Source organism: Sciurus vulgaris (assembly GCF_902686455.1).
Source record: "Sciurus vulgaris genome assembly, chromosome: 10".
NCBI lineage: Eukaryota > Metazoa > Chordata > Mammalia > Rodentia > Sciuridae > Sciurus > Sciurus vulgaris.
Genome location: NC_136470.1, coordinates 32,288,472 through 32,309,123, shown reverse-complemented (window position 1 = coordinate 32,309,123; position 20,652 = coordinate 32,288,472). Strand labels below are relative to the sequence as shown.

Below are 20,652 nucleotides of genomic sequence, written 5' to 3'. Positions count from 1 at the left end.
TAAACACATTAGCAATTTCTCCTAATATGTTCTTGCTACTCACTCGATTAATGGTAGGATATGGCTAATACTGGGTTATTAGCATTCATCTTTCATACTTTTCATGTTGCGGGGGATATGAGATAAGGGTTACAAAGTAGTACAAGTAGAGGTCCTGGCATGTTTCATGGAGATAATCTATATAACTTTGGTTATGGAAATTCACAATAACAATGCGAATAACAATGGCAAGGTCGAAGGAAAAGAAGTAGTTTTGGACTATTAAGATTTAAGTAGCTTACATCTTTGAATCATGCAGATATTGAATCTACAATCCATATCCTCTTTTATTTTAAATATTAATTCTAATTAATTCACTCTTAATATTTACTCATATTAATTAATAATTAGCATTTTATTAATTAATAATATCAAGCACCTGCTGTTAATGTTCTGTAACAAACTTTAATACTCTACTTTCCAAAACAATTTAATAGCACCAAGTGCCCCACCCCAAAGTGTAACTGTATCAAAGAATGATGGAAATGGAACAGCAATTCTGGTCAGTTGGCAGCCACCTCCCGAAGACACTCAGAATGGAATGGTTCAAGAATATAAGGTAATACACACGCGCTAATTTACCGATGGACACCCTCCTCTACTTGTAAGACTAAATAAATTGTTTATAGATGTTTGGCGCCATCTGCTGGTCCAACTGCCAACACGTACAATTATTTAAAGAATACTTTCATACTCTTCTTGAGTGATTTCTTTGCTAGAAAAGTTATTTGAGAAAAAAAAAATTGCAAGAGAGAGTCTAAATGGTCACAAAACTTACAAATTCATCCAATTTCACAAAATCAACAAATTTAAATGGCAGTAACTTTTTTCTCTCTGAAAAATGATCAAACATATTTTCCAGAATTGGATTGCACTTTGGAATTGGCTGTACGGGGAGTCACATTCTACCAAAAAAAATTATTTTTTAATTTTTAAAAATGTATTTTTTTTACATCTTTTAAATTTTAGAACCTTTGAACAAAGTTGGAAAAATTATTTTGATGTGTGTGGAAATTCTGTTTTGATACCAATCTTGTCTTATTTATGAACAAAATTTTATATCTCAGGCATTATTCCTTTATCAGTTTCTGTATGTTTGTATAAATTTTTAAAATACATAGTGTATTATCAAGTGATTTAAGCCAATAGTTCTGAAATAAGCAGCTCTATTCAATAAATATGGATAGTCTTAATATGAATTCATTTTAAGCAAATACTTTCAAGCATACTAAAATGCATCAAAAACTGAGATATAAACATGAGATTTAGCTAAAAGATTGTGTTTGAACTTACCTTGTTAATGAATCTGTGTCATAGGATGATCTTAATGTGCTGTTAAAATGGATAATTGATAGACCACATCAGGAAAACCTCAATAGAAAATTTATGTGTAATTTTTTTATGTGTATTTTTTTATGTGTACATTTTCAACTTACATAAGCATACTACATGCTGGAGAATTTTATCTATAAAACGTACTTCTCTGCACAGTGATCTGTATTTCTTTGATGTCTGAGTCATTTTTTTAGTTAATTAGTTAAATAGTGATACCAAGTATATTGTTTTCTGTATGTAAATATTTCAAACCATTAGTTAGGATGTGAAACTGATTTCACGAAGGTGATATAAAGTTATCACGAAGGTGATTTAAAGTTACTGATTCATAACGGAGGTTAGAAGGTAGACCCCCCCTTGATATATGTCTGTTGACAGGACATGGTACATATCTACCTTCACTAGTATAGGTCAGGGAATTTTAAGTACAGACCAACAGCAGAATCACTGGTAGAATCATTTTCCCAGTACAGGTGCCTTGCTACCACCCTCAGAGATTCTGATTCAGTTGATCTGACAGGTCCCTTGCATGTGTATCTTGGTAAATCCCTCTAAGTAGTTCTGATGTGCATCCTTAGTTAAGGCCCAAATGAAGTACATACATTCTTCTGAGTAGCAAATTTATTTGTATGATAACTAAAAAATACTAAGCTTGTGCCAGTGGCTTGGGAGACTGAGACAGGAGGATGAGTTCAAAACCAGCCTCAGTAATGGTGAGGTGCTAAGCAACTCAGTGAGACCCTGTCTCTAAATAAAATACAAACTAGGACTGGGGATGTGGCTCTGTGGTCAAGTGTTCCTGAGGTCAATATCTGGTCCTCAAAAGGGGGAAAAAAAAGTTAAAAAAAAAACTAAACTTAATTTTAAGTATAATATTTTATTTTAAAATTATTTTTTAAATTAAATTGAAAAACATGAAATTTATGTACATGAGTAGGGCTACTTTAAAAAAAATGTATTTAAAATATGACCATCAATGCACTGTGGATGTTTCAAGATATTTTAAATAAGGCTTTTTCTAGTGTAACTGAGTTATTAGAAGGTAAAAAAATATCCATACTTTTAAGTGCTTTCTCACAAGTTTCAAGGTTATTTCAATACTGGTGAGTGACAGGATGCTATGTTTCAGTCCGGAAAAATAGACTGTTACAGAAGATTTTTAAGGATTTAAAATGAGGTGATGTCTCAGCTCTCAAGCAAAATTGTATAATGTAGGCATTTTCCCCTAAGAGTCAAAACTCATTTCTTTCCTCAAGAAATGTGAAAGGGTGGATTTCACTTAACTTCATGGTCAATTTAAAATAATAAAATGCCTTTCAGAACCTGATTGACTGGTACAAAATCAGTTTGTGGCTTCAGTTCAGCTGTGTAATGTAATTGGGGGGAGGGGGAATTCACAAAGGAGTCTTTATTTCCAAATGGTCAGATCCCGATATAGGATCTGACCATTCGGTGGCATTACACATTGAAACTATATTAAAATAATATTAACTTTCAAAGAACAAAATGAAAGGTTATTGACCAAGTGATAGAGGACGCTTGTGTTTTAGATTAATTTAAAATCCCATTTCCTATTCCAGTGTGGACAGTAGTCCACTTGAAGCTAATCCTACATTTTTCTCAAGGATATCATAAAGAATATAGAGTGTTCTTCACTCCTGCATGGATTATTCTCTTATGGAACCCGAATCCAAATACAATTTTCCATCACAAATATCACTATCAAAGTTAATGAAGCATACGATAACTTTCTTATTATAGAATGTGTTTCTTGCACTTCAAATATGTATTGTTATTCTTAATGATCTCATGTATCTTATGAAAGACTAGTTAATACTCTCCTTTAGTTATAATACCAGATTGCTAATTTATCTCATTGATAATAGTTCAACGTACCAAAAGCTGAATAAAAGCCTAGGATGGTGTTTACTCCTGAAGTTCAGTCTTATCTTTAATTACCTTATTTATACAAACTGCTTTGTTTTATGCAAAAGCTCACTGTCCTTTCAAATCAACTGCTTCATGAGTTTGATATGAAATGTGAAGTGACGGTGTCAGGTGATTCTATCCCAGGAAACTGTTGAAGCATCAGACACAGAGCTCCCTCCTTACCTTTGTCTTGTGATGCCTGGTAATCGGGCATCACACCTACAACACAAATATTGAATAAAGTTACGCACATTATTCTTTACCTGTATATGTACAGCTTTCTGCAAGGTTCTTTTTTCCTGGCAAATAATATCATGCTCTTAAAAAAATTTTTTTTAAAAAGAACAAAAACCTAATGACATGGGATATGATGTGCATTGAGAGGAATGATTATCTTCAAGCAAAAGTTTGTAGACTTACCTTAGGCAATCCTTTAAAATAATTGAGAAAGTGTAACTGTTACCAATAGTCCAGTAGTGGCGCTATTCCCAATGCTGGGTTTGACTGGAAGTCTTCTCAGAGCTTGATATTAGGAAAAACTGACTTTTGAAACTTTGTGTACTAGCTTCATGATGCATCTAAACTCTGTCAAGTTCTAAAATCTGTCTTCATCCTATGTTGATCCTTGCATTATCTTGGAAATTTTACAAGCTTGATTTTCATTATGTACTTCTTCCAGGTTTGGTGTCTGGGCAATGAAACTCGATACCATATAAACAAGACGGTAGATGGTTCGACCTTTTCTGTGGTTATTCCCTCCCTGGTTCCTGGGATCCGATACAGTGTGGAAGTGGCCGCTAGCACTGGGGCTGGACCTGGGGTGAAGAGCGAGCCTCAGTTCATCCAGTTAGGTGAGTTCCAGTTCCAGTACGACAGTCTTTCACTGTCCCATGTGTCTGTGTCTGAGCCACTGTTGAAAGTTAATAGAATACGGAAGTAAGGCTTACAGCTACAGGGGTGTAGCTTCACTTAAAATACACTCACTCACACACAGAGTTGTGCATTGGTTACCAACAAGGACACATTCTAACAAAGGCATTGTTAAGCAATTTTACCCATGTGTGAACATCATAGAGTGTAATTATACAAACTAAGATGCACGTGATGTCATTAGGCAATCTCATGCAACAGGCATACAAATGGTTCATCATTGACTGTAATATTGTCACATGAGGTACGACTATAGATATCTTACAACTAAACTAACCTTATCTGAATACACATTTTAGATGATAGTTCAAGCAAAAGTTAGTTAATATTCAATATCATCATCCCTGGGTCCTGTGGAATTTTTTTTCTACAACAAATACAACTAATATTTCTATGCTAATTATTTAGAAAGTTAAACACAATTTGTGCTTTACAAATTTTACATGAATTTAAAAAAAACAATACTGACCTAGGTTTCATTATTAGAAATAACTGTAGGCAAAATATTACTAACCTAGTGTATGAATTAGTAAGTGATAACTATTTACATCTAAAACAAGCATGAATAGAAACACCAATAAAACAATATTGCAGCTAAGAAGCGAGGAGAAAAAGGTTAGATTAAGAGTTAATATTTAAATTAGGAAAGGCACCAAGAAGTATACAGTCTACTTTGTGTCTATATATTACAAATCAGAGGTTAGGCATCAGTAATATTTTATGTCAGATATAAATTATGCAAAAGGATCATTTGTCCTAATCTTTGTGCTTCACAAATGAGTCCATATGGTTTTGCATATTAATAAGTATGAATGACATCATGGGATTATTTTATAATAAAAGTAAAAGAAACATTTGACTTTGATTAACTGTTGTGATACCTAAAGAACTTCACATTTGTTTTGAAAATATTGTTAACGTTCCATTGTAAGACAATGCTAACTGCTATAACACATACACTTGCAAGTTTATGTGATATAACACAATAAAGTCTATGCCAATTTCAATTGTCCAATAGGGCTCTGTTCCACCTAGTTGTTGTGGGTTGGTTGTAAGCAGAAGAGCCCTAGTTTCTTAGCATGAACTTCCCATATTGTCCCTGCACCAGCAAAAAAGAGGAAAGGAAATACATATTCTATGGGAGAGCTGACACTGTGCAGGCTGGAAAGGTGCACATTACTCTTGCCTCATGTGATTGCAAGAAGATAAACAAGGCCAGCACAAAATGAAGGCATGGTCAGGAGCTGCTTCCCAATAGTCAGTTATGAGAGAACCAGTCAAGCCTCCTGTGAGGCTTACTGACCCCGTCACAATCTGGGCCTCAATTTTATTTTATTTTTTGGACTTATGTTTTCCATTTGACACATTTTAAAATGATTATACAAAAACTTCTAAACAAAAATAGCTTCCTGGTTTATTTCAAGCGATACAGGAAACTAGGAAAAATTGTTTAGTGCATCTGTTGCAATGTTATATAAGATACGGGGAAAAGAGTGTATATTGAAAAAACATAGTTGATATTCAAATATTTGTCCACTCTTTTGAAATGTCAGCATTAGTTTATTGAAATTGAAATTAAAAGGTATGTCTTGATGACCTGAGCCACTATGGATACTGGTTACCTATTTTTATAACATATGATGTTTAGTCCTAGTTTTTGGAAGATGAATTGGAAAAAAGGACCATGTGTAATTTTATTTATTTAAGATTTAAATCATGGGATTTAAAGGTCAAATTGGTTTCCTTGAAATTTTAAGTGTGTTCCAGTTTTCCAGATCTTTATATAGCCTCAGCTGCAGTGAGACAAAGCCTGAGGTAGAGAGGGGTTGCTTTAATTCATTAGTCACACTGCACTTTATTCTGTTAAGCCCATCTGGTTGCTTACATGGAACCTCTCTGGGCTATTTCCATAAAATCTGAAGCTACCCAACATAACCCTGCACAAATAGTCATGAAGTCTATAAACCTAGCAGATACAAAGGACATATTAGGAATAAAAAGAATAGGTCTGGTTGGTGAACTTTTAGAGGATGAAGTGCTTTTAGGATAACCAGAGATAAAAGGGTCTGGAACATGAAATAAAACTTTCAGTCAACAAACAGTTGAAGGCAAGAGACTGCTTGTGAAAATAGGGTTTTCAGCCTTGATCCTTCATAGAATGAAATCTAGAATTCTGTTCAAGAAAAAAAAAAAAAAATGAACTGCAACATATACACACACAACAAAGAAAGGCTGTTTCCATAGCCATTGAATGCTGCTGATTTTTTCCTGCCAACTATCTTATCAAGATGCAATATAATTTAATAAGAAAACATAACCTGTAGGAGTTTTTCTTTTCAAGAAATGTTATTCATATAGAATAAGTTATACCAATTATTTTTATGGAAAAATATAGTTTTAGACTGGAAAGATTTCTATTTTAAAGCAGACTGTGTTAGCAGAATTGTATTTCTCTTGAATTTTATCTTAAGATCTCTCTGTGAAGTAGCTATAAACTCTAACCCTACCTGACAGAGCTCTAGAGGATTTGGTTGTGGATGTTTATATTGTACCTTTCACGGGGTACTTTTTTGGTCCTGACAGAGAACATAATGCCTAAGTATCCAACCCCGTGACTGGATGTTCTTATAATAGCAAACTGTTAGACCAGCAGATGCCCTAGTGTTTTGATCTGCCAAGATGGCTCTTCTCTGGGAGAGCCTTGGCTGGGAGGAGAGCTCCTATCAGGTGTGTTAATCAGATGAAACTCAGAGAGGCAAAGCCACAGAACACATGAAGTAGCAGGAGTGTATTACTCACAGATCCACAAGAGCAGAGATGCTGACAAGGGCCAGTGAGAAGGCCCAGAGGCCAGCGAGCTAGGCCTGCAGGTGGGGAGCCAGAGAGGACTTGTGGGCTGAGGGTTTTATTGGTGTGTACGGTGTTATCTAAGGAGGTTTCCTGCCCGGAGTTCTAATTGTTTTTAGAGAAAACAGAAAGGAGTTCTGTGGGGTCATGCTGTGACTAAAAGATTGTCACTACTGCATTTCTCTGTGCAGTCCTTGTGGGTAGGAGGGTGAGTCAAGGAGGTGGTATCTCCTGGAGAGGTGGTCACCAGGAGCGGGTTATATAACGGGGAATTCTGCATTGACCATACCGAGGAATAGGAAGGAAGCAGAGAGCTGGACTCTGTTGAGAGTGACTAAATCCTTCTTCTGGTATGAGAAAGGTAATCTTAGATTCAAAACGGATACAGAGGCAACATAAAATTTTAAGAGTGTGATATGAATATTTTCCAAGTCAAATGATTTAATAATTGTGAGAAAGCACAATATTAATGACGCAGGCAAGCCCCTTCTTGGGTCATCAGGTGTTGTGGGGGAAGAACATTAAGACTGCAGACACCACTGGGAATTCTCCCCACTGGGCAGCCTTGGGGCTAGCATCACATGGTGTCTACAAAGCAGCTCTGACGGAAGAGCGACAATCTTGAGTTTTCTACAAAGGCTTTGCAGGCTGCTCTGTGTGACCTGAAGTAATGGCAGGCTTGAAAAATATCTTTGGAGGCTTAAGACATAAATGTAAAATAAGCACATTTTATTAGCCACATATTCCATCAATTTTTAATTCTTGAATCAAAATACCCAACTGAGAATGTCTTTTTGACTATTCATAACACTTGAAGATTCTTTTACATATTTAATGTTCTTTTCTTATATCTATTGCTGGCAGTGGTTATTATTTTAAAAGAAAGATTATTCACATTCTTAAGATGGTAACATTATCTTAATCTGTCATTGTATTTTAACGATCCTTAATTTTACAGGACACTCTGAATGTAGGTGAAATAATGTGTTTCTAAGACAGTTAAGGATGTTGCAATATAATATTGGAAAGGGGATATGCAAACACACACACACACACACACACACACACACACAGCCCACCCCATTTTCCACCTTCTACCTATGGAAAAAGTAAAATTTTATTTTAACCCCTTTTTACGGCACGTATTTGAGGATCCTATAGAATTTTGAGAAATTTTCTACCTCTTCTAAACGTACACTATTCAGTACCTGTTATGTATTTGTATAATTACATCAAAGTATTGTGGGTGTTTTTTTTTTTTTTTTGCATTTTATGGTGCTACATGTTTATATTTAATTCAGTTAGTGAGCATTGTCCCCTGAAACTTAATCTAAACAGGATTCTGCAGATTTGTGAAATAAAAAGAGAAACAGCGTGCCACTGTCCTTATTTCAGCTACGATCACACAAAATTACATCCATACTTATTTTGAATTAAAATGAATGAATTGTACTGGTGATCTCATGAACTGTTTCACTCTACTGTGGTGATGCAGAATGAAAAAGAGAAATCATGGTCCAAAATTAACAAAATAAAATGACAGGTGTTTTGTGTCCTATACGTATTCTTACATCATCACACTGAGGCTTACACCCCAACTCATCAGAAGATGGCCTTTCAGATTCTCATGGGAACCCCGTGTCATCTGAGGACCAGGTCAGCCTTGCTCAGCAGATTTCAGACGTGGTGAAGCAGCCGGCGTTCATCGCAGGAATCGGGGCAGCCTGCTGGATCATCCTCACGGTTTTCAGCATCTGGCTCTACCGACACCGCAAGAAGAGGAACGGACTCACTAGTACTTATGCCGGTATCAGGAAAGGTATTAGCTTTCTCAGGTTATTCACATTTTAATATGTTTATGAAACTCTCAATTTTAACCTTGGACTCCACACGATTCATGGTGACACATATCCCACCTGTTGAATTATTTCAATATATAGCGATTCTCTAAAGTGCTTTTATCATGATATCTGCATATGAACTTCTCTCATTTGACAATACAACAGAGTTTATCAGTTTCTTAGGACCCAGATCCATTAAAATACATTTCACCAAGGCACATCTGGATTTGGTTGTGACATTGTGGCCTTCTTCTCTTAGGCAATTATTTTATTACTTTAATTCTTGGGGGGAAATTTGTAGTCTCCTATCACAGGAATTATAAATGAGGACTTGAAACTCACATAGTTTTAAGAGGGTTGTTGTCCATTGTGAAGCAAGAAAAAGAAAGAATCCTAACACATGATTATTTCTAAAAGCAGTCCTTTCTTAATGAATGGGAGCACATTATGAAGATTGGGGAAGGAAGAGCTTTAGTACTTTTCCATTCTTAGATTAAAGGTCCTGCAGTCAAATGTCTTGTACACTGTCCATTAATGATGATGATTTTGTTACACATGTCTTTATATTAGAGAAAAGATTGTCTGCTATTATTTACACCTTTAAGGATGGACTGAATATGCCAGCATATTTCATAAATACCTTTGCTACATATCTTCAAGTCCTGTACATTTTTAATTTGCAGTTTTTATTCTCTGAGGAGAATTTTAATGTTCAGGTAGATAATCCTGCTCTTCCCTCCCACCCCCAAATATATCCACCAACTCTAGTCTTCATACCTGGGCTGGAGATAGAGTCACCTCCCAATTTTCAGATTGCAGTTTCTGTTTATGTCTTTAGTTCAATAAAAGTATTCATAATAATGCATTTTGCTCTCAAAATTGCCATGGTTTGGATTGCAAATTACACATTCACCTTAGTTATAGAGCCAACATATAAAAGTTTACTTTGCTACAAAGCATATTTAAAGACAATTACCAATAAATTAAGACATCTCTTCCCTGACCCTCACCATCTTTTCTTTTCCTAAATTGTCTACATATCTCATAAGTGAACATTTTCTGTATCTCTTGGACAGAACATTTCTGAAATTACACGGTTAAGTCGGAATTTTCAAGAGTAGGTAGAACTTGAATGTCCTTACACATTTATAAACATTCTGTGTCAACAGTGTGAAATATTTGTGCTGTTCCTAGAGGTCTTAGGAAAAAAGAGTCAACACAGATTCATGATTAATACTGTAAAATAAATCCATGTGCCTCCTGCCTGCAGCTCAGCAGCAGTCTCTTCATATGCATAGATTTGCCTTAGCATTATCATCCTGAAATATGTTTTTTTCAGATATGTGTCCTACCTAGAGATGAAGCAAAATGTCAGTATCCCTGCCTGTGAAATGGAAAACGAGGGCTTAGAGGTTACTGTAAAGAGAGTGGTGCTCATTATGTATAGAAAGTAGAACAATGTCAGGCACATGTGTTTCCAAATAAAACCTTTGATTGCAAATCCATGCAGAGAAGGGGTTTGTGGATGTCTGTGTTTGGGGGAGTGGGGAAAGGGCAGGATGCTGGGGGGAGACTATGTTTACAAATCTGAATGAGAAAAAGCAACTAACATTTAGTGTGAATTTTCTGTTCATCAGACTTCCCCCATTAACTCCATTTAATCATCAGCCAGTCAGTGAAATCCAGTGTTCCTTATCATGATCAAGTGTCACAGCCATGTGATTATAACAGTTTAATGCTCTGTATTGTCTTGAAGTCTAAGAATGTGACATGAAACTCTCCTTTCTGAAATGCTCCCTGTTCTTTACTAATGTCCTTTGAGCATGCTGACAAATGCCTATGTGCTCTTTCGGCGGGACCTATAAACTAATATCCTTGTCTTTTCAACTAGCTTCTGTTAAGCAGAAATCATAGAACATAATTACAAATGTAATTTGGTGAACACTGATTCTGCTTTCCTCATTTCATCCCATTGGCGCTTTTTCTTAATTCTATTTCTATGCATTTTTTTTTAAAAGTGCATTTTGAGATCTTATGCCAAACACAATGCCAGTAGTTTCAGGAAAATAGGAAGTGAAATAGTTTTAAAAAAAAAATGGGAAAGAACCTTTTGACCTATAAATTATCAAGCCAGAGTATGGGTACTCATGAGCATTTTTAGCATTTCCCCCTACTTATAGCTGCAGGTGTGACATCCGCTGGGACATTGGGTGCTCCGTCCACATACATCCACATATTACATCAGCATCACTCAGTACACAGAGTTCATTATATTATTAGAAGCTCTTTGGTGTGCTAGCAGTGAAAATTTCATTTAGTGCTGACCTTTTTTTCATCTCTTCCTCAATTGCTCAAACTGGGGTTAGCAGTTAGTTATGAGGAGTAATGACAAGGACCTTTCATATTTCCTGTGTCCTTGTGATTGCAAATTAATGTTCAGGCACTCCATTCTTGCTTGAATCACTTTAGTTTCAAATGTACCTTTTTTTTTTTTTTTAATGATGACTTGTTACTATGGCTCTGGATTTTTGAATGTAGCTAAATTACATTGACTCTCTGAAAAGATCTAACTGAAAGAAAACACAATGGAGTTCTTAAGACAGGGGCTGCTGTGCTGCAGACGAAGGCCAGTGTATCAATTGGGTGCACAGCATTAAGGTTTTGCTGTTGTTCTTTCTAGTCTGCTCAGAGGTGAAGTGGTTTGGTAAGAAGGAACAGTTGTAGACGACGCTACATGTTCCACTTTGCAAACCCTGAGCTCTAATCCTAAAGTAAATTTCTTATCATTGTTCAAATGTACAGTGGAAAATACATTTTGGCAGCTTTTGGATTCATGTAGGGTAATCAATATTCCAATTTGTTTGTCATAAAGATTTTTTTTAAGAAAGCAAGTTTTCACCTTAAAGGGTGTGGTGGTGTCGTGATGTAGATTTCTTTGCTTTTTTTTTTTTTTTAATCCAGGGCAGCATTTACTTTAAATTAAGGGGAAATGATTGGAAAATATGTCAGTCTCCTCCCTTTATGAAATGACATGCAAATTGCTCTGGTGTGATCCCACACCAGGAATAGAAGATAGAAAAAGAGGGGGAGGCCAGGCTGCTACTTTTGAGGTCTGTAGTTCAATTTCAGGCATTATTGATTAGATTAAGATTTATAACTGCAGAGAGAGTGAAGGTTCTCAGAGGGGTGTTATTGTTCTATTGTTTAGCTTCTAGCGTGGCATTAGAAAAATGTTCAACCTACTCCGACCACGCTTCTAAATGTAAACTATGACCGAGAAATTAAAGTTTAAAACTCCACACATTTTCTGTCCATTCAGAAAGGTTTGCGATGATAAAAATCTCGTGTTGTACTGTTTACATAAGACGTCAGGCATTTCTTACAGAAACGCTTTGATTTTTATGATTCTCTTTGTTTTTCCTTCCTTCCTTCCTCCCTCCCTTCTTCCATTCCTTTCTCCTTCCTTCCTTTTTCTTCTCCTCTCTTTCCTCCAATAATAAATACTTAAGTGCACCTATTAGTCCATTTAATAAGCATTTACTTTCAGATTCCTAGATAAGGTTCCAGCATACACCTGATAATACTTGTTTAAGAATCCATCATTCAGTGTTTGGAAATGATTAATAGTGGAGGATTCCTGTTTGTACTGGAGCCATGAGCTAAATCTTTGTTGCTAAATGCAGGGTCATTCACAGGCTAACGCACAGTTCCCTTCCCCAGGTACTAGAATGTCAGACACTTCAATATGGTACCTGTAGAGACAAGCTTCTTTTTCTAACCTCATATTGGGTTTTATTCATTTATCAGAGTGTCAGACCTACTGGCTTGGTTATTTACATTTGTTTTATGTTCAGCTGTCTGCTTGATTCATACTAATGTGATATGTTCCCTTTCTCTTCAGCTTAATAACTGGTTTATATTTTGTTTTGATTTTCAGTCCCGTCCTTTACCTTCACGCCAACAGGTATATATTTGCACTTACCCTCCTCCTATCCTTTGTTAGTTTGGCATGTGTTGTACTATTTTGTTTCTGGTTTTATTTCATTTTCAGCAGTAACTGGGGGGAAAGGACTTAAACGGAATACAATACGTCATTTACTCACACCAGGCATGCATTTGAAGTAGAAATGGTTGGTGTTGCTTTTCATTCATCTGATGCATTCATTTATTCTCCACGTTGCATCTTAGCTCTGTTTGCATGTGTTCCCATTAAAAAGACACACTGTTTCCAGCCTCAGCATGATTTAACATGCTAATCATCTTATTGATTATTGCATATTTGGCAATGCATTTTTTACCCCCTTAACTTAAACTTTCAGGTTTTCCAACAAAAATCTCTCTGCCTTGTAATTCTCTGTCCATAGAATCAATATTCTGAAAGGTAACCAAAATACCCAGCACATGTGAAAGATAAAAACTTTTCATTTTCCCAAAGTCTGAGTCCTCATATTCTGTTCTATTCAGTTTCTTTCAAAGTGGATCCTCTTCTTTCACATCACCTCTAGTAAAAGATGTACCTGTAGTTATGCCGCCTCAGTTTTAATCCAGTTATTGGAATCACTGGGAGCAGTTATCTCTCCCAAGCAGACTCCCAGTTTGGAGTTTTTCTAAGTAGCAGAAACTTGGCAGCTTTTAAAAATACATTTCTTCTTAGAAAATGTGTCTGTATTTACAGAAAAGCTAATCTTCTTAACCCTTTGCCTAACTATGTGCAAATCTTTTTTGTGGTACAGCTATATTTTTATATCCCAAATTTATTAAGCTCAGAAAGATTTGAAAAGCATTAAACTATATTTTATGAACATATAATTATGAAAATATAATGGGCATGAGTTTCAAAAAGATGCAAAAAAATAGGTTAAAAAATTGGTCACATTAATAGTCACAACTTTACATCTTTGTGTGGGGGAGGGTTTAACATTTATTTTTTGTCTCACTGGGAAAATCTTCTGGGAAAATCTAGTAGGTTTTTGTAATATTTACCTACACAGGCAAGACTTAAGATTACACCTATAAAATTATGAAATAATATGATCTAATAAATTCAAAATAGAAATCTATGGTAATGCTAATGTACAAATATGTAATACTTACATTTAACAAGAGTCAGCTGCAGTTTTACTTTTGCTTTTCTCAATTTTGTTAGCACTAAGATAAGAATGATGTATATTTAATTCAATAAAAATTTTGAATTATTAGCTGAATTAAAAAACTGCTGTGTCCTGTAAGAATTTTTACAGTGTTTCTGGGTAGGAAGGGAGAAAAAAAAAAATTCCATTGTATGAAGAATTCTCATGAATGTAATAGCTTTTGATATATAAACATGTCTATTAATTGTTCCTTTTTTTTTTCTTTAACATTCTAGTAACTTATCAGAGAGGAGGTGAAGCTGTGAGCAGTGGAGGGAGGTAATTATCTTGCTTGTTTTGTAGATCCTAAGGGGAATTTCAAATATTTCTTCTTGTCTTCTTCATCAATGCAAGTTTCATTGATCAAAAGGTTTAACTGAAATGTAAAATGTGTTCCAATCTTTCGGAAAGACGCCATTCAGCTATGCTATTGAATCAAGTTATTTACACAGAAATACAGTTCCTCATGGGAGCTGTTGCACTTTAGACACTGGCCACCAGAGGGAGCACGTTAACCAAGAAAAGCAGACTGCTGATTTAGCAGATGATTAAAAGGAGTTAAAGTGATTAAGCTGTGGCATTTATGAAGATTAAGAAATATAGCTAGTTAACAGATACTATCAAAGAAAAAGTGCTCATTTGAAAACCTGCTGAACACAGCAGTTGCTCAGAAGTTGTAGGTTATGTTTGTTTGTTCTTGTTATGAATTCAGCTTAGATGATATCTCCATTTGCAGAGAAATACATACAAATAAAAAAAGAAATCTAGGTAGTTTGTTAACAAAGAACTTTTTCCCCCTTTAATTAAAAAATCCTCAATCCTGTACTTATAATTTTTGAGGTAATTAATATTCAGTGAACTTTAATATATTCACAGAGAAATCACAAATTAATGTGACAGGCGGCTTAAAGGAACTGAAACAGGATGTAAATTGCATGAGGCAAGTTCCAGTATTTTCCACAATAAGGTGATATCTCTTTTTCTCAAAAACTGTAGCATCTAGGTATTAGGGGAAAAACAATCTAACCAAAAGCAATTTATAATTCAAAATAAATTACTTTATTAGAGTGCCCTTCATATGGTTGGATAGTATGGTTAGCTACTGGGTAGTCAAAAATGAGTAAGATATTATTCCTGAATCCAAGGAATATAACTTCTGATAAGAAAATTAATGAACTTAGTTTATAACAAAGAGCGATTTAAAAAAAAAATATTGACCACCTTTAGCTAGTGCCGTACAAATGTGGCAATAAGCATTAATCTTTCCTTTCCTGGATACTGCTAACTTCCTGTTTTCACAACTGTGAAACAAAGCCAGCCACCAAAAGACCCAAATACTAGGGTGGTTTTCATGAGGAGTTAATCCACTTGATTCAGGGATTAAACCAGAGCACATTTTTGTATCCAGGGGAATTCCATGTAAGTCACAGCCCAGACATTCATGAAAGAGCCTCTGCCATAAGAACATTTTCCTATGGGTAAATCTGGAATGCCTGATTATTTAACCACCTCTCAGTATGTCTATTCATGACTGTTGACTTCAGTTTTATTGGCACTAGCTTCTGTGCATGGGCATGTGTGCACGTGCTTATACGCACGTGCACACACATAAACTATTAACCTAGTTCCTTCCCTAAAAAATTTACAAAGCAGGCAGACCAAATTGTTCACATGGGAGACAGTGACAAGAATGCATAGGTGGCAAGTGGTAGTTGCTAGGACAGGAATGAAGAATTGTAAAGTTCCTGAACTCTATTTGGAAAGCTCACTAATAATGAAGACTTAGTGTTTTTTCAACTGAAAATAAGAATCCTGGCAGTGAAATTGATTTATTTCAAATGCGAAATAGAAATGATCATTTTTCTGAATGAAATGATAGAAGATGCTGGAATGGTACAGAGGCAATAGTTAAATGAAAATTTTTGAGTTGGTGCTCAAGATGACAATTACATACACAATTTTAAATGTATTTATTCATTAACTATAATGAACACCTACTACAAGGCAGGCACTGTGTTAGCTGCTTGGAATGCGTCAGTGAGCAAAGTGGATAAAATTCCTGACCTTGTGGATATTTCATTATGGAGGGAGAGATAGAAGATGGATAACAAACATTTTTTAAAAGGTCAACTATACAGTATCAACAGTAGTTGATAAGTACCATGGAAAAATATCAATTAGAATGAGAAAGTGTACATGGGTACATTAAGAAGAGGCCTCTTTTCTAGCTGTGATGAATCTACATGTGGGTGGGGGTGGGGAGCTTTCTGTTGCTATGATCAAGTTCCTCTGCTCAATTCATGGCAGCTGGGAAGCAGAGGAGTGAGGGTTGAGGAAAGGACCAAAGACAAAGTCAACTCTTGATCATGCCCTAATGACTTACTTCCTCTGACTAGGTCCCACTTCCCAGTAGTCTGCCAAGTTATCAATGGATTAATCCACTGACCAAATGAACTCAGCCACTGATGAGGTCAGAGCCCTTATGATCCAATCTTTGCCTAAAAGCCCAACCTCTTTACCTCGCTTCATGGGGACCAGTCTTCAACACATGAGCTTTTGTAGGATGTTGCCATCCAAACTGTAACATGTGTTTTGTGATCACTGGAGAAGAGACTGAATAGTGAATAGCTGCTCGGGCTTTGCTCACATCCAGCTCTTATGTCTTGGTTTCCCTCATGCATTGCAGACTTCCTGAGTCCTCAATGAACTTGCTACCTCTCTTGGCTAATGCCACCTAAGCTAAGATCTATTGGTCATCCTCTTTTACCTCCTGTAACCTTTACTGTGTTCTACGGATCCTATTTTTTTATTCCTTCATTATCACTGATACTCTTTCTTTTTAAGAACCTATTCTCCCTTGCCCAAACTAGGAGCTCCCAGCTATCCTAAGTTCATCCAGTTTCATTAGCACTGTTTTCTACTAATCCTCTGTCCAATGGAGCCATAATGATCTTTCGAAATCCCTACTAATCATGTATGTCCCTAAGCTGCTGAAAAATCTCACCTTCAGTAGGACTTGCCATGTTTACATTATCAAGTCCAACTGTGGCATAGCATGTGAAGTCCACAAAGTCTAGGACTTTTCAGTTGCATTTTTTCACTTCCATGTGCTGTACTCTACAATCCCTTGTGCCAATCTATCTTCCATTCACCAGTATTTCATCTCCTGTATCCTTGCTACATTGCACATTGCTTATACATAGCCTAATAATGTCTTCCCACCCATCACCCCTAGTTAGTGTATCAGATTTCACCTGCCATACCCTCCACAAAATCTGTACTGTGCAACTATCACAATTAAGCACCCAACAGGAAGCAGTGCATTAGCTTTTCTTTGTAATTCCATCACTTTGTACCAAGAATAACCAAATCATAGCTTTTGTGCTGAGCATAGCCTGCTACCTGTTTTTGTAAATAAAGTTTTGTAAGAATATAGACAGGCTCATTTGTGTATGTACTGTCTATTCCTGCAAAAAGAAATCAAGTGGTTATAGCAGAAATTAAATGGCCTACAAAGATTTCAGTGGTTTCCGTTTGGTCCTTTACAGAAGAGTTTGCCTCCCTTGGTAGATACAATTGCTTCTGACAAGAGAATATGAGATCCTGGATTACAGAGAATATGTGGCTTATTAATAAACATTTATTTTTTTTAATAATATAATAAATGTAGTTCATTGAAGGATACCAATAAATTCAATAATTACATGAACTTTGAATCATTTACAAGTACCTGAGAAAAGAATGAATGAGTTTTTTAATAAGTGAATGTCAGAAGACCTGAATTCATTTCTTGATGACTTTAAGGAAATTATGTGGTGCTGGATTGTTTCCTCTAATAAATGAGGACGTTTTCTGGAATTCTCTTCTAGTTCTCCAAACTGTAATTTGGTTATTCTCAGAAAAGAGAGAGCCAGAATAACAGTAAGCCAGGAGAACTCTGCTCAACTTGAAAATGGCAAAGAACTTTTGTGGTAATACAGGAGAGGAACACAGATTTGCTAAGGAGCTGCCCTTATGAATTTTTTTTCCTTCCCTGGAAAATTCCAGTTGCCTCTTCCAAAAACCCTACTTAAAATTCAAACCACAGCTTCAACCAGGAAAAATTAGAGAAATCCCTAAACAAGGAGTGAACTAGTGAAGATAACCTGGTAGTGAAGCCAGTACCATGTTTCCTGTCCTTTCTAGAAGAGGGAGGAAAGAAATGGAGCTCCAGTCTTGCTGCTCTTTGAACATTGGCAGCCCATTGGGGAAACCTGGCAGTGGGGAGGACATGACTCACAGCCTGACAACACTTCCTGTCAGGCCCCTCCGCCATTTTCCCAAGCTCTTGTACTCCATAGTCCTGTATTTTGTGGTTTAAAGTTCAAACAGGTTCTCTTGGAGTGAGTGATTGAAATGTGTCAAGTAGCAGGAGAGGAGGAATTGAAGGTAATTGCCTCACAATTATTAGTACACATTTGCCCTCTTTCCCCTCATGGCCTAGGTCTGTCCCCTTAATAGGTAACACTCCATAATGATGTTTAAGACCCATGTTAACCACTGTAGCCCACACATGTTTTGCTTCTGCTTTATATTTGTTGTAGTTTGATACACACTAAGTTTTAATGAATAAAGGTAGCCTGTGAAGCTGTTAGTTTAAAAAGACCCCTCACACCCTTGTCAGAATAGCTGCAAGTGGCCTCGTCTTCCTCCAAGGCCTCTGACACACACACACACACACACACACACACACACACACACACACACACGGCACTTTAAGATTCATCATGGGACAGTGACCATGGCTCACCTTTCTCCATAAATAATTAGCATTCCAAACTCAAGTCTAAACAGAAAGCAGGATGTGAGTTGTTAATCCTACTTCCTATTGGAAATCACCCATATATGAAAAATTCTCTAAGCCTGTGATGATATCAAAGTATTCACTGTAAAAAGATTACCACCCTCCTACTCACACACCCACATAGGAAATCATAATAGTTTTAAAATATTGTCTGTTTCTATTGAAACATGTAAGTTAGGCTGTGGAAAATTTCTACTTGGCCCCTACTTCAGACTTATCATCTCTGCAGTGTTGAAAATGGGAGTTTTATTTTTAATAACTTCTACAGTTTATTTTTAATAACTTATTATTTTAATAACTTATTAATTACGTTATTTTTAATAATGTCTATCATTTATGGTACAACTTTAAGGAGGAATGAAGTAGGAAACCTAAAGATTACTCCATGCAGAAGTTTTATAACAAACATCTATTTCATAGACACTAGGTATCTGTGGAAATGGCTTGCATTTAAATGTTTGAAGTTTCAACAGTTTGGCAACAATTCCCTTCAATTGTTTATCTGGCATTGGGAATTGAATCCAGGGGTACTTTACCTCTGAACTACATCCCCAGATCTTTTTAATTTTTTAATTTTGCCTAGGCTGGCCTCAGAATTGCTATCCTCCTGCCTCAGTCTTCTGAGTGGCTGGGATTACAAGTGTATGCCACCACACCAGGCTTCAAAACATATTTTTATTACCAATTTTAATAGTTCAGTTTTAGCAGCTTTGTCCTGAATTTTGGGCCTTTGGATATTTTCTTCATTCTTCATTAAGAGCGTTTGAGAGCTTCAGGGAATTCCCTGAAGCTCCAGTGTATGTGTTTATGGCATCCTAGAACACAGTGTGAACTCCAGGGCCACAGCTTGTGTTGGAATCCCTACTCAGCCCCTCACTCTCTCCATATAGTATGCACAGGTCCTTGATTTCTCTCCGGTGTCCCATTTCTTCATCTGTAAAACTTGGACATAAGCATTCCCCACCTGTAAAATGGTCGTGATGATTAATAAATTAATACATGTACAGAATTAAAAACTGCTTCTCACATTGTAAACAAAGAGGAAACGTACATCCTTAATTGTATAAATATATACATATATAGACACAATTATAGTGATTGTAAATCCATATTCTTTATTCGAAGTGAATTACAAATAATCATCATTTGCAAAAATATGTTTCTCTGTGGCAAAATAGGGACCATTTAGAAGGCAATGTCAGGTCCTTGCTTCCCAAGTAAATGAGAAGCCTGGTTATTGCATTTTAACAAAGAAAATGAAACCACAAAGAAAATCTTTGCATAGTCTGTAGCGCCAGACTGTTTATTGAGGATTGGACAGCACATCATACATCATCGCCTCTTTTGCTGAGTTATCACATGGAGTGAATGTTGAAAACGGACATGAAGAATGCTGCTCTTGGACTCCAGTTTGAGTCTCTGGCACTGGTGGTCCAGGGCTCCCATTAATAACTCCCGATGCACTTGGCCTCTCCAGCGCTTGGTGAAAGAGGATTAACATCTGTTGTGCCAAAAAAAACATGAGTGCTAATATTTCTTTTAGTCGACATCTTTGTTTTACCGGATTTCATTCAGTAGCTTTTCTTTGTTTATTTAGGAACTTATGGCATTTTACATTGTCGCCATCAGAAAATGTTGACAGGCTCACAGAACTGTTCACTGAAACATCAGTGTAGCTCTGTGCAAAATGTCACGCCAGCCCACACCCACTATTTCTTAAACATGATTTGGAAGAAAAATAGGTAAATCTGCCTAATGT

The 20,652-nt window shown here is 36.2% G+C and overlaps 1 protein-coding gene across 1 annotated transcript in view; it reads left to right on the top strand.

Moving 5' to 3' along the window:
* ROBO1 (roundabout guidance receptor 1) overlaps positions 1-20,652 on the top strand; it is a 374,240-nt gene that overhangs the window by 313,350 nt on the left and 40,238 nt on the right. Inside the window, exons 15-19 of the mRNA XM_079154970.1 lie at positions 477-598; positions 3,983-4,154; positions 8,702-8,899; positions 12,859-12,885; positions 14,287-14,329. Of these exons, the coding sequence (XP_079011096.1) occupies positions 477-598; positions 3,983-4,154; positions 8,702-8,899; positions 12,859-12,885; positions 14,287-14,329 (562 nt within the window). The remainder of the gene's footprint in view (positions 1-476; positions 599-3,982; positions 4,155-8,701; positions 8,900-12,858; positions 12,886-14,286; positions 14,330-20,652) is intronic.